The sequence below is a fragment of the Lutra lutra genome, chromosome 11 (assembly GCF_902655055.1).
Source record: "Lutra lutra chromosome 11, mLutLut1.2, whole genome shotgun sequence".
Classification (NCBI taxonomy): domain Eukaryota; kingdom Metazoa; phylum Chordata; class Mammalia; order Carnivora; family Mustelidae; genus Lutra; species Lutra lutra.
In genome coordinates this window covers 75,485,085-75,502,931 of record NC_062288.1, presented here as the reverse complement: position 1 = coordinate 75,502,931, position 17,847 = coordinate 75,485,085, and the positions used below count along the sequence as shown (strand labels likewise).

At 33.8% G+C, this 17,847-nt stretch overlaps 1 protein-coding gene across 1 annotated transcript in view; it reads right to left on the bottom strand.

The window, feature by feature from the left end:
* CAPZA2 (capping actin protein of muscle Z-line subunit alpha 2) overlaps positions 1-17,847 on the bottom strand; it is a 61,473-nt gene that overhangs the window by 12,765 nt on the left and 30,861 nt on the right. The window contains exons 2-5 of the mRNA XM_047694767.1: positions 12,804-12,867; positions 11,268-11,319; positions 5,510-5,573; positions 1,218-1,424 (exon numbers count right to left, since the gene is read on the bottom strand). Coding sequence (XP_047550723.1) covers positions 1,218-1,424; positions 5,510-5,573; positions 11,268-11,319; positions 12,804-12,867 — 387 coding nt within the window. The remainder of the gene's footprint in view (positions 1-1,217; positions 1,425-5,509; positions 5,574-11,267; positions 11,320-12,803; positions 12,868-17,847) is intronic.

Here is a 17,847-nt window from a genome sequence, read left to right as displayed (position 1 = left end):
CAAACAAAAACTCGACCTACACTTTGACTATCATCTTTGTTTCCTTCACAATCTTAGAGGCTGTTATTTCTTTAGTCATTTTACAAAGTATCAGGAAAGAGGTGAGAAAATTAATTTACTTTTAACCAAAAAGGTCATAAGAGAATGCTTGCGATGGTATGATGTTGTTTCACTTCTTGTTTACTGCTTTAAAAGTCATGGATAATCTGTACCTTTCAATCCCCCAGGAGCAAATAAGGACTCTCTATAACACAACGTACCTACCTATTCTTGAGTTATTCTTCCAAAATAATCCTAATCAACAAGGTTATTATTCAATAAATTTGTAAGTATTTTAGGTTATGCTGTAATTTTTCCTCAAATAATTACTGAGAGCTAGATAGTTAAGGGATTATATGAATTTTTGTCCTAATCAGAAAACCTCTGAGAGGTTTGAAATGGGATGCTACTGGTATTATTAGTAATTATGCTGGGACAACAAATATAAACCAGGATATATGGTAATCTTAGGCTCCAGAGGTAGGCAAAAACCAGGTCCAAAAAAGCTGTGAAAGCCATGTTCAGAAGCCTAGACTCTATCCTAAGTGTAATGGAAAATCTATGAATGATTTCTAGCATGGGATTTTCATGACCTGATCTATATTTCAAAAGTTCTCTCTGGCTATAGAGAAGATCACAGAAACACAAACAAACTGGGAGGGGGTTAGGGGGATGGCTATATCCTACCTAGGTACAAATAATCTTACCAAAAAAAAAAAAAAAAAAAGGCACTTCCAATTTCTATATTTCATTAAAGAAAATATAAAAACAGGTTAAACCTATGAAAGAATCACATTAAAAAAGAGACTTGATGATAAAACAGGCAAGGACATGATTCTACTTCCAAATAATTTAATTTGTTCTAAGCTCTTGAAAGGAAGTTTGATCTAAACTTACTGAGATGAGTTATTAACATGAGATTAAAGAATCTTATAGCATCATGCTCTAATCAATGTATGACAATTCCTACTTGGATTTAATTCAAGGTACAATCATTTTTCCATTCTGTGCCATCATAATGTATTTACTATTTAGAGTTTCTCAAAAAAACACTTAGAAGTATTGACTTCAAGAAAAAAAAACAATGGCAAGTTATGTCAGTTCTATAAGTTTCAGGAGATCATTAAGAAGTCATATTTACATAAGACAAAAGAAAAATATGCATATTGATGACTTACAGTGCAAACCCCATTTGGATAATGTTCTTTTACATAAGCTCGCAGAGCAGTTTCTACTGAAGTTCTCCATGACTCAACTGCATTTTCTGCTTCATATGGTCTTGGATCAGTTGCTTCCTTTCTTAAGTGATCAAATTTGAAACAGATTCTGTTTTTGGGATCCAAAAACTTTCCATTTCCCAAGTCACCATGTTCTGTTATCAATACCTTCAATGATGCAATGAATTTTGGGGAAAAAAAGAATTTAAAATAGCATTTAAGTACTGATATGTATTAATATAAATTCACTTGAGTTTTGTCCTGAACACTGTAAAATAATTCTATTCCAAGCAATTGGTTTAACTATATGGCACAACTATAATAATTGAAATGAGGCTAGTCTTGTTCAGCTAAGATCAGTGGATTTAATTTTCTCCCAATATAACTTCTGGCTACTGAGTGAAAAGAATGCATCTTTTAATATACTGCTGGAGTTTTGTTTTGTTTTACAACTATAAACTGTTTACTATTTCTATTACCAGTTTCCAGTTCTTGAAACTAAGGACTGGTGATAACCTTCAATGAGAATGTTACAAGAACAACTTTAACCCAGAGAGAACACTCCTCCGTGTGTCCTGTATTGTTCCTGGGCCCACAATCTCATCTACTGTGAAGTGTCTGCTTGTTTTTATAATCTATTCATTGACAGCTGTTTTCAAATGACTTTCAAATTTTTAAACATGTAATTTATTCTTTTATGTACATTAAGTTGTACATGAATAAATGTGACATTCTGTTCTTTAAAATTTCCCCTCTTGTTCTTCCCTTTCAACTCTCCCAATCTTTGACTCCTTAACTATGTCAGAACTTCCCCCTCTAATAAAAATCATGTACACATAGGATGTATCCTTCTAAATCTTTTTCAGCCATACAATCCCACGTAGATAAATAAAAACATATCTATGTGAACATATACACACATACAGGGTTTTTTTGGTCACTGTTTTACCAGAATGGAATGAAAATGCACAGGTACACATATTTTTCGGCATTTGGCTTTTTTCAATACCAGCACCTTATAGAAATTCTTCAAAGTCAACTGGTAAACCTCTCACCATTCTTTTTAATGGCTGAATAATGTCCCATAAAGTGGGTATAACTTAATTTATTCTGCCATTCTGTTACTGATGGACCATTTCTTTTATTTCCAGGCTGTTTTCTTTTGGGGGGAGGAATGGTACATTAAAAATGTGAAAATTCTGGGGGCGCCTGGGTGGCTCAGTGGGTTAAAACCTCTGCCTTCAGCTCAGGTCGTGATCCTGGGGTCCTGGGATCGAGCCCCACGTCAGGCTCCCTGCTCGGTGGGGAGCCTGCTTCCCCCTCTCTCTCTCTGCCTGCCTCTCTGCCTACTTGCGATCTCTGTCAAATAAATAAATAAAATAAATAAACTTTAAAATAAAAAAATGTTAAAATTCTATACATATATTTTAACATGCTAATGATTTTATTTCCATCAGGTGCTTCCATCTCTCTTAAATATATTCCCAGCAGTGGGGACAGTAGGTAAAGGGTCTGTGTGTTTTTAATTTTTAATACATTTCAAAAAAATGGCTGTGACTTTCCACATTTTTATGAAAAGTATGTAAGATATATTCCCCTCACATTACCACCATCAATAGGGATATGATTCTTTTTTCAGTCTGATGAATATAAAATATCTCATTACTTTCATTTTATTTCTCTGACTACTACTGACAGATCTAAGTATCTTTTTGTGTGTGTGCCACTTGTTTTTCTGTGAGTGAATATTCTTTAATATTTTTCATCTGTGGTTTTTTTTGGTTGTTTTCTCATTAATTTATAAGAGTCCCTTGTTTAAGGTATCTGTTTCATTTTATGATTAAAATAATTATTATGTAGCAAAATGTCTATCTTTTCTTCTATAGTTTCTGGGTTTCCAGACTTACTTAAGATAGTCTCCCTGCCCTAGTATTGTACATATAGACTCTTTCAAAATTTCAGTCATTTTACAAATTTTTAATTCACCTATAATTTATTTCTGTATGTTTTATGAGACAGAGGTTCAAATTAACCTTCCTCTTAACAGAAACCAGTTGTGCCAATCTTTTAATTATATGCCTATCTAAAATTATAACTTTGTCATGCATAAAAATTTTCATATATTTTGGGATTAAATTCTGGTTCTATATGCTGCTGTACTGATTTATTTGTCTACTATTATTAAAACCATCCTGATTTGACTTTACATTGCTTGTAAAGCATCTTCTGCTATCTAGTAAAGGAATTCTCTTACCCATTCCTACTGCTCTTACATTATTTTTTCAAACATGTATTTTTTTTTGCACCAACTTAATGAACGTTTGACCAATTAAGAAAACTATTAGGATTCTAATCGAATTGGAATAAATTTGTATTTTAATTTTTAAGTAATTTAACTTTCTATTTTCAAAATGGAACGTGGTATTGCCTTTCCATTGTTCACATAGTGTTTTGTGTTTTAAGAAGACAACCACCACTGTCTTCACATTCCTTTGCCTTTCTTGTTAAGATTATTCCTAGGTTAATGCATAGTTCAACCAATTAAAATGGAATTCCTCCCCCTCCAACCACTTCTAGAGTAAAGTACTTATTTTGCGCAACAGAGTATAGTTAATGAGTTTTGTATACTTACCTTAAATTCAGCCATCCCACAAAATTGTATTAAATCTAGTAGTTTCTTTTGTTTGGGAGGTGATTATATAAATCATACAACCTAAGAGTTTTCTTTTCTTTTCTAAAGCTCTCATTCTCTTATTTGCTATACTTCCTTTAGGTGGGATACTAATAAGCAAACAAACATGGCAAATTTTCTATTTTAACTATAATTATTTCAGTGTTTGTAGTCTATGATATTTACTGTGATTTTTGTTAAACAATCTACTATATTTAAGAGGTCTTCCTCTATCCTTAGATTACTCAGGTTTTTTGTAATAAGGACTAGCTGCTGAATTTTTCAAATTCCTTTTCACTATTGATGCATCATTAAGTTTTTCTCTTAGATTTGGTGATTAATAGATAAGACCAAGATATTGCCTTACATGGAACCACTCATGCATTCTTGTAATAAATTCTATTTAGTCTTGATTTGTCATTCTTTTGATATATTCCAGGATTCTATTTTTTTAATATCTATTTAAAGTTTTTAAATCTATAGTCCATATGTGAGATTAGAGTTTGATTTTTTTGTTTTATCTTTATTAGGTTTAAGTATTAATATTATGCTAGGTTCATAAATGAGTGGGGAGCTCTCCAACAAATATTCTTTTAGGGAAGTATTTTAAGAAAATAACGGTCAATGTGCCCAGAGGTATAAAGATTTACAATACAGCTTTGTTTACAGTTAAAGAAAAAGAAAGACTAAAAAAACTAAAATCTCCCAAGAGAAGGAAAATAAATATAGGAGATTCATAAAATGAAACACTATACAGCTTCATATATATATATATGTGTGTATACATACACACATGTATGTCTACATATATATAAGCTTGTTTTCTCTGCAGTTAGAAGTTATCTTCTGTCTAGGCTCTCTTTCCCCCTATAAATACAAGACTACGTATTATATAATGAATAATGCCAAATGCAAGCATTGACATGACTAGCCACTAAGAACTAATTGTTACAACTCTCTCATGTTCCACCTACCAGCTCCTTCTTCATATTGTTTTATATAAGTTGTGCTTCACGCAAGCACAATAGGAATTAATATGATCACTGATTATTAATAACTCTAAACAAACAAAAAAAAAAAACCAAAAAACACCCCAAAAAAACACCAAAACTAGTAACCTTTGGTGGCTTTTATTAGCTGATCAATTCTAACTTTCACTTCGGAAAGAAAAGATTTAATAATTACTAAATGCTAAGTTACTCACATGAAGAACTGTAGAATTCCAGAGCAACCAAAATATGATATAAATCTTACTAATATATATTCTAGATTTTGGATTAATATAGGATTGATTTTTTTTCCTATAAAAAACAAGAAAGTAGATTTAAAGCAATTATTTTCTAAAATCTTAAAATCTAAAATCTTAAAAAATTACATTTGAATACTTCTAAAAGGGACTTTCTGCTAGTAGTAGTATGGTCTCAACAAAAAACCCCAAATTTTCAATTACTTTGCCTGTAAGAGGCTATGATTAAAATGAACACTTTATCTTAAACATACCAATTCACAGTTCTTGCAGAATACATTAACCATTATAAATGAAACAAAGACAGGTCAGATCCTGTGTTCATATGAAACATACCTGATCTTCATAACCTTCAATTTTTACTGGAGTAAACTGGTCCAAGTTATACTGTGCAAATGCACTAAAAAAAGAAAAAGGCCAATTGTTTAAGATTACAAAACTCAAGCCTCTTAAAATAGCATGAATAATTCACTTGTCAATAAATCTCCTGCACTACATATGGCAAGTTTAATAAAATTATAATTCTCTATTACGGATCTTATATTAACTATAAATACTATATAGATATGGCTATTTTAAAAACTGCAGCCTTCAATGTTTAACAAAAGAAAATTAAAACAGTAAATATAATTTGTTTCACTCAATACCTTGAAAGTAAAGGTTAGCCATCTGTAAGATACATATCTAATTACTTGAGTATATACTGAGTATACAATATACCAGGAAATAGAGTAGGTTCTATGAGAGATGCAGAGAGTAATCAGACAGATCCTATGATAAGAGGACTTACAGTTGGGTAGGAGAGATAATAGATAAATATAACCATAACACAAAGTAGAAAGTACTATGAGACAATGACCAATAAAGAAAGCATCAAGGAGAATACACATTTTAAAAAATTCTATTCGTTGAGGCAAGGATAAGGAGTGCTTTAAGGGTGATTTCTTCAGAAATTTGACAATGAAAAATGGCCTTGAAATAATGAGTAGGCTCTCCTGCAGAAACTGGAGAGATGGGAAGAAAAGAGTATTTCAGTTAAAGGGACCAGGATAAATGAAACACATGAGAAGATAGGTTAGGTCCATATCACAGAAAGCATCAAGCTCAATGCCTGACACATAGCATGTGTTCAATTATATTTACTGAATAAAAGTGAAAGGCCCTGATTGACAGAGTAATTACTTCATTTAGGAGGCAAAGCAAAGTCACTGAAGCTTTCTGAGAAAGAAGAACCTAACTATAAAGAGGATTAATTTGGCAGCAGTATGTATGACAACTGGGCAGTGGAGCAACTAGAGCCCCCCCCCCCCCAAAAAAGAAAGAAAGTAAAAAAAGCAGTTAGGTTGTTATTAGGCAAATGTCCATATTAGAACTGCTGAAGAGTCTGAACTAAGAAATGGTGACAAGAAAGATTCAAGAATAAAGCCTCTCTCTATTCTCATATGAGTAAGTAATACTTCATAATTATATAATACATTTATAGGAAAGACTCTCAAAGTACAAAAAATTATCTGAAAAATATGTAAGGACCATATTATATTTTACTAAATCTATAACCTGAGGATTTTTTTCTACACTTAACAGAAGAAATATTGAGTATTTTAAAATTTAGAAATACATCTGTCAACCTAACCTACTTGGAAAGTTTTCTAGATGGCAAGATATCCACTGAATTTTCAGATTATTAGCTACTTGAGTCTCCTCTAGAAAGGAATATTTGGTTAAGCAAAGCCATCACAGATAAATTACCAGACTAATAAACTTAAAAATAGCAAAACAGAATTAAATTACTACCTGTCAAACTCCTGACACTGCATGTTAAAAAAAAATGAGAATAAACATAGAAATGCATGATGAGGGAGAGGGTAGTATCTACTCACTTCTGATTTCCTTAATTCATTAAAACTATAATTTTCCTAGGAATAGCCTCAACATAGCCAGGCAGTTACTAACCCTTAAGTGAATTTATCTCAAAACTACTTTGAAAATTGGAAAAAAAAAAAAAAAAAAAAGTACACTAGATCATTTAGAAAGTAGGATTCAGGGCGCCTGGGTGGCTCAGTCAGTTAAGTGTCTATCTTCGGCTCAGGTCATATCTCAGGGTTCTAGGATGGAGCCCCACATCAGGCTCCCTACTCAGTGGTGGGTCTGTTTCTCCCTCTACCCCTCCCCACCATTTGTACACTCTCTCTACTCTGTCCCGTTCTCTCAAATAAATAAAATCTTAAAAAAAAAAAAAAAGTAGGATTCATTTTCCAGTGAAAGACATATGTAGATAGTAAAGGTAGATAGTAACTTGGTCCTAGGCCTTTTACTGCCCAGAGTATCAAACTCCATCATCTACTTGGGAGTGAGGGAAGAATAGGAAATCTGAAAAAGAAACCACTGAGTATGAAAATAGGTAAAATTTTATCTTAAGTGCTCAAAGCAAGTTAAACAGGTTACTAGTTACATGGTATAGGAGTAAAGATACTCACTAACCTAGGAGTCAGAATATAGAATACCTAGGTTCTATCCAAACCCCATTATTAGCTAGCATGGGGCCCATTTACCTTATCTATAAAAAGAGGGGTTTGGACTAGCTGACTTCCAAAACTGACTTCACCCAGTTCAGAAACTTACTCCATCTACCTACTCATCATCAACTCACTCACCCCTTCACCCAGACACAGTGAAAACAGTGACTTCTCTGCCCTTGTAGAGTTCTATATCCCACTCATCCATTTCTAAATACCTAAATACTTGTTCCTGTATTTAGATTTTTATACCTATTACTATTAGTCATCCATCAGTCACATACTATACTTTTCACCAGGTGTCTCCTTCAGTTTAGCCACATTATTTCCCTATTTACTATTCAAACCCTGTTCATCATTTAAATTCAGCTCAAAAACCACTTCTAAATAGAGATTAAAAATTTCTCCCTTTGGGTTCCAAAGGCCTTTGATATGCCTCTATTATGATAATATTTTATTTCATTTGGCCTGATACTGAACATATGTGATTCCCCATTAGAAAATCCCTAAGAGGCTTATTCACCTCATCATCATAGTGAAGTCTGGCAGTCATAAGTCAGTTGAATAAAAGGCTCTTTCTGGGTATTTAAAAGTTAGACTTGACAGTACTGACTCTTCAGGATGTCTACTTTTACATACTTTGAAACACACTAAACTTGCGCCCTTAGGAAAAATATCCCGTTAAAACCAATCTTAAGAATAAAGCCATGTTTTTTTCCCCTTACAGAAAGACAGAAGAGGAGAAAAGTGAGATTAAAAGAGTTAAAGCAACAAGGAAAAGGGGAAAGGAAGGAAGAAAGTAGTACATATATGTAAGAAAGAAAAGTACTTGTACAAAAGAGATTCAATATCAAAGATCACAATTGAAGAAGAAATTTGAGTACAGCTATGCACTTTGGTGAAACTGCGACTAGAACACATTCTAAATGGTTTTTTTTACAATGTTTTGCAAGCTTGTGTTACATGGTTTTGGACAGCCTCAATGATAGGCCATGGATCTTTTTTAGAGGGTGAAACCAGGTTTGGAGGTATTTTAAAAGTTAATTAAGAACCAAGTCTAGTGAACAATGAGTATAATACTATTTTTGCTTGAAAATTATTTCACAGAAAAGGACACTGTGAACCACACTTATATAGTTCTAAAGTCAATCAACAATGTAGGGCATATTTCTCCCTTCACAGATAATCTCAGATGTTTACAAAATGAATTCAAAGAAATCTGGAATGAAGAATACTACTGAAGTCAACAAAAAGAATCAATATTTTCTCTAAGGGTTCCTCTAGTTAGCAATCACTTACTGATAGTATAACTACATGCAAGACAATCTGAACTTTCTACTTAAGGTTTACATGTTTTTTTCCTTGCTATCATACAATAAACTTCTTGTTTTATCATTAGTTACTGATTTCTTCAGATCATTTCCTTAGAATATCACAGTATCAAGCATATCAATGTACATATCTCTTGAAATGTGGACAACTGTTCCCAAAATGTTTCATAATAAAAGAGAAATATAGATCACATTCTAATTTCTTTTTAGAACAAATCCAATTTATTTAATTTAAATGTAAAAACCATCACCAGAAATAAGTATTTCTTTGGACAAATAAAATTTCAATACTTTAATCACTTTTGAGTCAAATGTACGGCTATTTTATACCACTTATGTAATTATGAGTATTTTCTTTGACCTTCATTAAACTTTATTCTGCTGAGGAAAAACTTTTTCTTTCAACAAGTCAAGTTTCTCACTTTCTTCACTGATAACAAAAAACCCCCACTAATTCATGCACCTGTATGAAACAACCTACACATTTATTTACCACAGAGAACTGAGGAAAAGTACTTTTAAAGTACTGTTGTTAGAAGTTGTAAACATGCCATATGCTATTATAAAGAAAATTAATTTTACTTGAATATACAAATGATTTAAATAAGGTTTAAAGAACTAAGGAGTAAGTAACCATTCACTCAGAAGTTAATCACTAAAGTCAAAGATACAGAGCAAACTGATTTCTATAAAGTACTTTAATAAAATAATTAATAGGAATGGAAGCAACCCATATGTCCATCGATAGATGAACAAACAAAATGCGGTATATAAATAATTCAGTATTAGAAGAGAGATTCTGACATGTGCTACAACATGGATGATCCCTAAAGACATTATGCTTAGGAGAATAAACCAGTCACAAAATGACAAAATAATGTATGATTCCACATTTATGAGACACTTAACGAAGTCAAATTCATAGAAACAGAAAACAGAATGGTAGTCAACAGAAGCAGAGGAAAGTGGAGAATGAGAAATTATTGTTTAATGGGTATGGAGTTTTAGTTTGGGGAAAATAAAAAAAGTTCCAGAGATGGATGGTGGTGATAGTCAACACAATGTGAATGCACTTAATGCCAAAGACTTATAGGCTTAAAAATAATTAAAACGGTAAATTTTATATTATGTACATTTTCTCACAATGGAAGTAGTATATAGGGTGAAACAGGTGAAGAGGATTAAGAATACATTTATTGTGATGAGTACTAATGTACAGAACTGCTGAATCACTGTATTGTACGCCTGAAACTAATAGAACACTATTTGTTAATTATACAGGAATAAATAACAAATAAGTAACAGTTGCTACTAAAAAATAACAGGATTTAAATCAGAAGCAAAATCAGATATGCCTAGAAGTATGCTGAACCTCTACCTTTACTAGGGTTAAGTATAAAGGACAAATCTGATAAAGCCTTGAAACATTACAAAAACAGAGTAAGACCAAATTTCACCCATTGTTCAGGATTTCATATATTGGGCAGAATATCAGGATGAGAAAAGGTGCCTGGATAGATACTAAACACTCTTTGCAACACATCTAAAAATCTATTAACTTCATTTTCCAACAAGTAATGGAACTGGTTAGCCTAACATGAGTCCCCAACCTTACTTGAGGTGGGAATAGAGAAGAAAATCAATTATTTCTTTAAAACCTAACACAGTTGTGGCAAGTCATGATTGTGGTCACTGGTCCAAAGATGATGTACTAAGATTTAGAACTGCCTAGTTATTTGAATAGCTCACAAATCCAGTAAATATTTATTTACTGAATATGTGTCAGGTACTATATCAGGTATCTGTGAAAGAATAAAAATCCTAATCCTTGAAAATCTATTAGGGTCAAACACTTAACAGAAAGTAAAACCTGAATAAAAAAGCAATCACAGTTTCAAAAATCAAAGTTTCCAGATAATTTTATCCAACCGTGCAAATGCCAAAATGTAGTACTGAGTATATAAGCCACTGCCAAATACTTAACGAATAGAGAATTTCATGTCGTAATTGTGAACCTATGTCCATGATAAAAAATTTCTCTTTTTAGTTGAGTACGCACATATAATACACATATATATTTAAACCTCATCAAAAATATTTCTCTTCCAGCTAAGTATATACATATAATCTATATATTTAAACTTGATGTGCAAATATCTATTTCAGGGATTAGTGCTTAAAAACCACCTTTAAAACATTTTTTTCTCATCTTGTCACTAGTTACTTAATATAATATGTAATACTTACTGAGCTGCTCCTTCCCTGAGAAGATTATCGTTATTAAGCAGTAACCGAACATCTGTAAAACAAGTATCGTGTTTTCTATATTATTATTTTATATTATTATTTTTGTATGTTTGAAATTTCTATGTAATGAATGCAGCTTACTTTGGTCATATATTAACAATCCTCACTCTTCCCCTACCCCCTCAAAATGTAAGTAAGCAAGATCAAAATTTTATTCTGATGGGAAAAATAACCACAAAAACACACCATGGTATTATTTTCTTAAAGCTACTGGTTAGGAACAGGAATTAAATAGAAATATAAATTTCCCCAGCGATCCAAAAGTTCACTTTACGCTACTTGGATTTTACTTGTTTTTTGCTAACTGAATGGAATCCAAACAGATTTTTCCCTTTTACCAAATGGTAATTGTCTCTCCACTTTATGGCATTTTGACTTAAGAAAGATTTCATAGAATGCTCTATTTTCAGACAGCAGGGAAAACCTGTACATGTTATTTTATACCTTATTAATCAATAGCCAATGTAGGCAGACTGTAATGTATTTCCAAGGAATTAAAGTGGAGATAAAATAGATCATCTGATGTGAGCTGCAGAAGATGCCTGCCTCCTAGTCTGACAACACTAGCATGAGTTTCAAATGAATCTGTTTCATACAAAAATGGATTAAGCAAGAAACAGCTTGTGAACAGAGTTCAGATGTAGACATTTCTGTCCTCAGCTCATGTTCAAACAACAGATGAATGCATTTAGTTCAATATGGATAACTGCTTTATTTGATTTACTTTGATTATTGACTCTTAATTCTAATTTTAGACTCAAATTATTTTGTAGACATTTGCCTCCTCACCATTAAAACATAACTCTCTCTGCCTGCCTCTCTGCCTACTTGTGATCTCTCTCTCTGTCAAATAAATAAATTTTTTAAAAAATATTTTATTTATTTATTTGACAGAGAGATACAGCAAAAAAAGGAACACAAGCAGGGGGAGTGGGAGAGTAATAAGCAGGCTTCCCGCTGAGCAGGGAGCCTGATACAGGGCTTGATCCCAGGACCCTGGGATCATGACCTGAGCTGAAGGCAGATGCCTAACGATGAGCCACCCAGGTGCCCCAATATAAATTAGTTTTTACATGTTCTCCCCTCTTCTGAATATGGTGAAATAATGTCCCCCCCCCAACTTTTTTTTTTTTTTGGTTGTTCGTATTATTCTAAGCTTTTCTTTAAAAGGAATAAAAAAATGCATTCACAATTCCAAAAATATCTAAAATTTAAATTCCGTCTTTAAAAGAATTTAATATTATTCTTTAAGGTGGCTACCTTATTCAAACATAATTATCAGATATATCATAAATATATTCTAGTCATTGTAAAATCCATACTGACAAAAATTTTCACTATTATTCAGACAGTACAGATTTTTCTACATACCCCCCCACACACATTTAGCTTAGTTCTTCAGGTTATATAATTTTTTCTTTTAAAAAAAGGAGTGCTTGATATGTCAAGCCTCAGTGCTCTGAATTAAACACTCACCATTAAACACCTCATTAAATTCTCCAGGAGGGGCATGAATAATGAATTTTGCTGCTATACGCACCTAAAATAGAAATGAAGATGTAAATGTTCCGTGGCATAGGTCTCTGCTAAAATAACCAAAAATACATTCAAAATTATACTACTTCAAAGTCTACTGAAAATGGCTTAAAGATTTTTTCAAAGATAGTGACACTTCTTCAAACACCTTAAGTTTATTACTGTTTCAATCATTTATTATAATCACAATGTATAGGGTGAATGCAGATAAAATACATATTTAACACATTTAAGGATTCAAAGCTACATATAAACATTTTCTTTTAAGTATATTCTTTTAAACTAAAATGGAAAAAATATCGATCAAGAAAATTTGTATGTGTGAAGAAATAAGATGTATTTAGGTATAATAAAGAAAATAGATATACTATATTTGTTTCTTTAAAATCACAAATTAGTAAATTCTTTTAAACTAAAATGGAAAAAAATATCAATCAAGAAAATCTGTATGTGTGAAGAAATAAGATGTATTTAGGTATAATAAAGAAAATAGATATACTATATTTGTTTCTTTAAAATCACAAATTAGTGAAAAATGTATAAAAAGAAGGGAAGGAATGTCTAAATTCAAAATGTTTTAACAGGAGACCTGACCGAACCTTAGGAAATTTTAGTTCAAAAATATATGAGAGAAAATTTATCAACCGGCATATTGACAGGCATATTTTAAGAGAATAAAGGCCATGCCTGATTAAGAGATCAATCACTAATGAAAATAAGAGAGCTTAAATGGCATGCCCAACATTCTAGTTTAATGAAGAAGTCTTGAATTCATCTGTAATAGTCTTCCAATCAACTTCTGACTACCCCAGCAACTTCTAAGTTGTGGCAGATTCCCCAAAAGGGCTGTCTTCCAGCAAGCAGCAGCAGCAGCAGCAGCAGCAGCAGCAGCAGCAGCACCACCACCACCAGAAGCAATCTCATCAGAAAGTCAGTGATGGGCCCCACCCTGACTGGATGAGACTCTAGAAACAAGGCCTAGGAAATACTATTTAGATAAGTTTTCCAGGTGATTTTTTTTTAAACGATTTTATTTATTTACTTGACAGAGAAAGAGACAGCAAGAGACAGAACATAAGATGGGAAGTGGGAGAGGGAGGAGCGCAGGCTTCCCGCAGAGCCGGGAGCCCAACGCGGGTCTAGATCCCAGGACCCTGGATCACGACCTGAGCCAAAGGCAGACACTCAACGACTGAGCCACCCAGGAGCCCCTCCAGGTGATTTTTTTTTTTAAAGATTTTATTTATTTATTTGACAGAGACACAGCGAGAGAGGGAACACAACAGGGGGAATGAGAGTGGGAGAAGCAGGCTTCCCGTGGAGCAGGGAGCCTGATGCAGGGCTTGATCCCAGGATCCTGGGATCACGCCCTGAGCTGGATTCTTAACAACTGAGCCACCCAGGTGCCCCAGGTGATTTTTCTTTTTTTAAAAGATTTTATTTATTTATTTGACAGAGAGACAGATCACAAGCAGGCAGAGAGGCAGGCAGGGGGTGGAGGGAACAGGCTCCCTGTTGAGCAGAGAGCCTGATGTGGGGCTCAATCCCAGGACCCTGGGATCATGACCTGAGCCAAAGGCATTGGCTTAACCCACTGAGCCACCCAGGCACCCCTCCAGGTGATTTTTTAATACACATTCATGTATTTGCTGAATTCAATATTGCCAAGGGACTACCCTTGACAAAAACAATTACTTTCATATTTCCCACTTTATTAGCACTGTCACTGTTCTGATGTGGAAACTAAAAATAATGGAAAGAAAAGGAAATAGTAATACATGTTTGTGTACAGATGTACACATCTAAGCACATGCATGCATCTAAGCACACATATGATTTTCAGAGGAGACAAATGAAAAAGAGGTTATCAATGGCTAGAAAGATGTTCCTAATTAGAGGCCACATATGTGACAAGGCCTTAAAAAGGTAGAAAATGTCAATTTAAAACAAAAAAGGAAAGACTTCGTAGTCTGGAACACTAAAAAGTTTGAAGTATAATCTGTAACTGTCATGGGATACCACTGAGAGGTAACAATGATGAAATGATTTTTTTTAAATGGGATCATTTAAATTAGTGCTTACCAAGCACTCTATATGAATTATGTCATTTATTCTTTACAACAACCTTATGAGGTAGTCCCTATTATATCTTCATTTTTTTTTTTTTATATCTTCATTTTTTTGATAAGGTAACTGAAGCAGAAGTTAACTCGGTCTGATTCCTGAATCTACACTTTTATTCACTACCCTATACTGCTCCTCAGATTCAAATAGTTTTGGTAGAATGGGTACACTCCTCCCACCAAACAATAGCCTTGATATAAACTTTTTTTTTAGTGTTTAAAATGTCAATAGCAATAATATAAAAGAAACAGAAAATTCCTTGGAAGAAACAACAACTAAAGTTCACTCAAGAAGAAACAGATAGGGGCACCTGGGTGGCTCAGTCAGTTAAGCGTCTTGCCTTCAGCTCAGGTCATGATCCAGGGCCCCAGGACTGAGCCCCACATCAGACTCCCTGCTCGGGTAGGAGCCTGCTTCTCCCTCTCCCTCTGTCTGCCACTCCCCCTGCTTGTGCTCTCTTTCGCAGTCAAATAAATAAACAAATAAATAATCTAAAAAAAAGAAGAAGAAGAAGAAGAAATAGATAACTTGTATACTCCTAGATCTATTAAATAAATTGAATTTGTTGTTAAAAGCCTTCCATGTTTTCTTATACCAAACCTCTAAGGAGGAATTAATACTAATTCTACACAAATTATTCTGGAAAACCAAGGAGAACACTGTCCAACTCATTTTTAAAACAATGGTGTCATCCTATAACAATGACTTAAATATTTCAAGAAACACAACTCACAACAAACTTATCTCTCATAAACACAGATGCAAAAATCCTCAATAAAATAATACAAAATTGAATCTAGGACTATAAAGAAAGGATACAAATCATGACCAAGTGTAGTTTATCCTGGAAATGTAAAGCTGTTTCAATACTGAAAACCAATGACAGCAATTCAAAATATCGACTGATTAAATATGAAAAACCATAGATCATTTCAACAGATGCAAAAAAATTATTTTGTTAACATTCAAAAACCAATCATGACAAAAACTCAGCAAACTAAGAAGAAAATGTCCTTAATCTGATTAACGGTATCTACAAAAAAGGCCTACAAGCTAACATCACCATTAACGGTCAAAAACTGAATGCTTTCCCTATAAAATGAGAAACGAGACAAGATTCTCACCAAAATGCTAGTCAATAGGATCCAACAGTTCATTAAAAGATTATTCACCACAACCAAGTGCGATTTATTCCGGGCAGCATGGTTGGTTCAAGATCCGCAAATCAGTCAATGTGATACAATAAATTAACAAAACAAATTAACAAGAACCATATAATAGTCTCAACAGATGCAGAAAAAGCAATTTGTCAAAGTACAGCATCCTTTCTCAGGTTAAAACTCTTCACAGTGTAGGAGAGAAGGTACACACCTCAATATCATAAAAGCCATCTATGAAAGACCCACAGCGAGTATCATTCTCAATAGGGAAAAACTGAGAGCTTTTCCACCTAGGGGGGATGAATGTAACCAAAGGAATAAATGTAAATGTAACCAAAGCGGCAAAGAACTTATACTCAGAAAACTACATAATACTCAAGAAAGAAACTGAAAAAGACAAAGAAACGGAAAACCATTCCATGCTCATGGATTGGAAGAACAAATATTGGGAAAATGTCTAGGCTACCCAGAGCAATCTACACATTTAATGCAATCCCTATCAAAATACCATCACCTTGGGGCGCCTGGGTGGCTCAGTGGGTTAAACCAATGCCTTCGGCTCAGGTCATGGTCTCAGGGTCCTGGGATCAAGCACCACGTTGGGCTCTCTGCTCGGCAGGGAGCCTGCTTCCCCCTCTGTCTCTGCCTGTCTCTCTGCCTACTTGTGATCTCTCTCTCTGTCAAATAAATAAATAAAATCTTAAAAAAAAATAACATCAACTTTTTTCAAAGAAATGGAATAAATAAACCTAAAATTTGTATGGAACCAGAAAAGACCCCAAATAACCAGAGGAATGTTGAAAAAGAAAAAGAAATGTTGAAAAAGAAAACCAAAGCTAGTGGCATCACAATTCCGGACTTCAAGCTCTATTAACAAAGCTGTAATCATCAAGACAGTATGGCACTGGCAAAAAAACAAAACAAAACAAAAAACAGGCACAGATCAGTGGAACAGAACAGAGAGCCAAGAAATGGACTCTCAACTCTATGGTCAACTAATTCTCAATAAAGGAGGAAAGAATGTCCAATGGAAAAAAGACTGTTTCTTCAAAAAACGGTGTTAGGAAAATTGCACAGCCACATACAGAAGAATGAAACTGGACCATTTCCTTACACCACACATAAAAATAGACTCAAAATGGATGAAAGACCTAAATGTGAGACAGGAATCCATCAAAATCCTTGAGGTTGGGGCGCCTGCGTGGCTCAGTGGGTTAAGCCGCTGCCTTCGGCTCAGGTCATGATCTCAGGGTCCTGGGATCGAGTCCCGCATCGGGCTCTCTGCTCAGCAGGGAGCCTGCTTCCCTCTCTCTCTCTCTGCCTCTCCATCTACTTGTGATCTCTCTGTCAAATAAATAAATAAAATCTTTAAAAAAAAAAAAAATCCTTGAGGTTAAATACAGGAAACACCCTCTTAAACCTTTAGCCGCAGCAATTTCTTCCTAGACGTACCACCAAAAGCAAGGGAAGCAAGGCAAAAATGAACTATTAGGACTTCATCAAGATTAAAAGCTTTTTGCACAGCAAAGGAATAGCCAACAAAACCAAACGACAACAGAGAGAATGGAAGGAGATATTTGAAAATGACATATCAGATAAAGGGCTCCTATCGGAAATCTAAAAAGAACTTCTCAAACTTAACACCCAAAGAACAAATAATCCAATCAAGAAATGGGCAGAAGACATGAACAGACATTTCT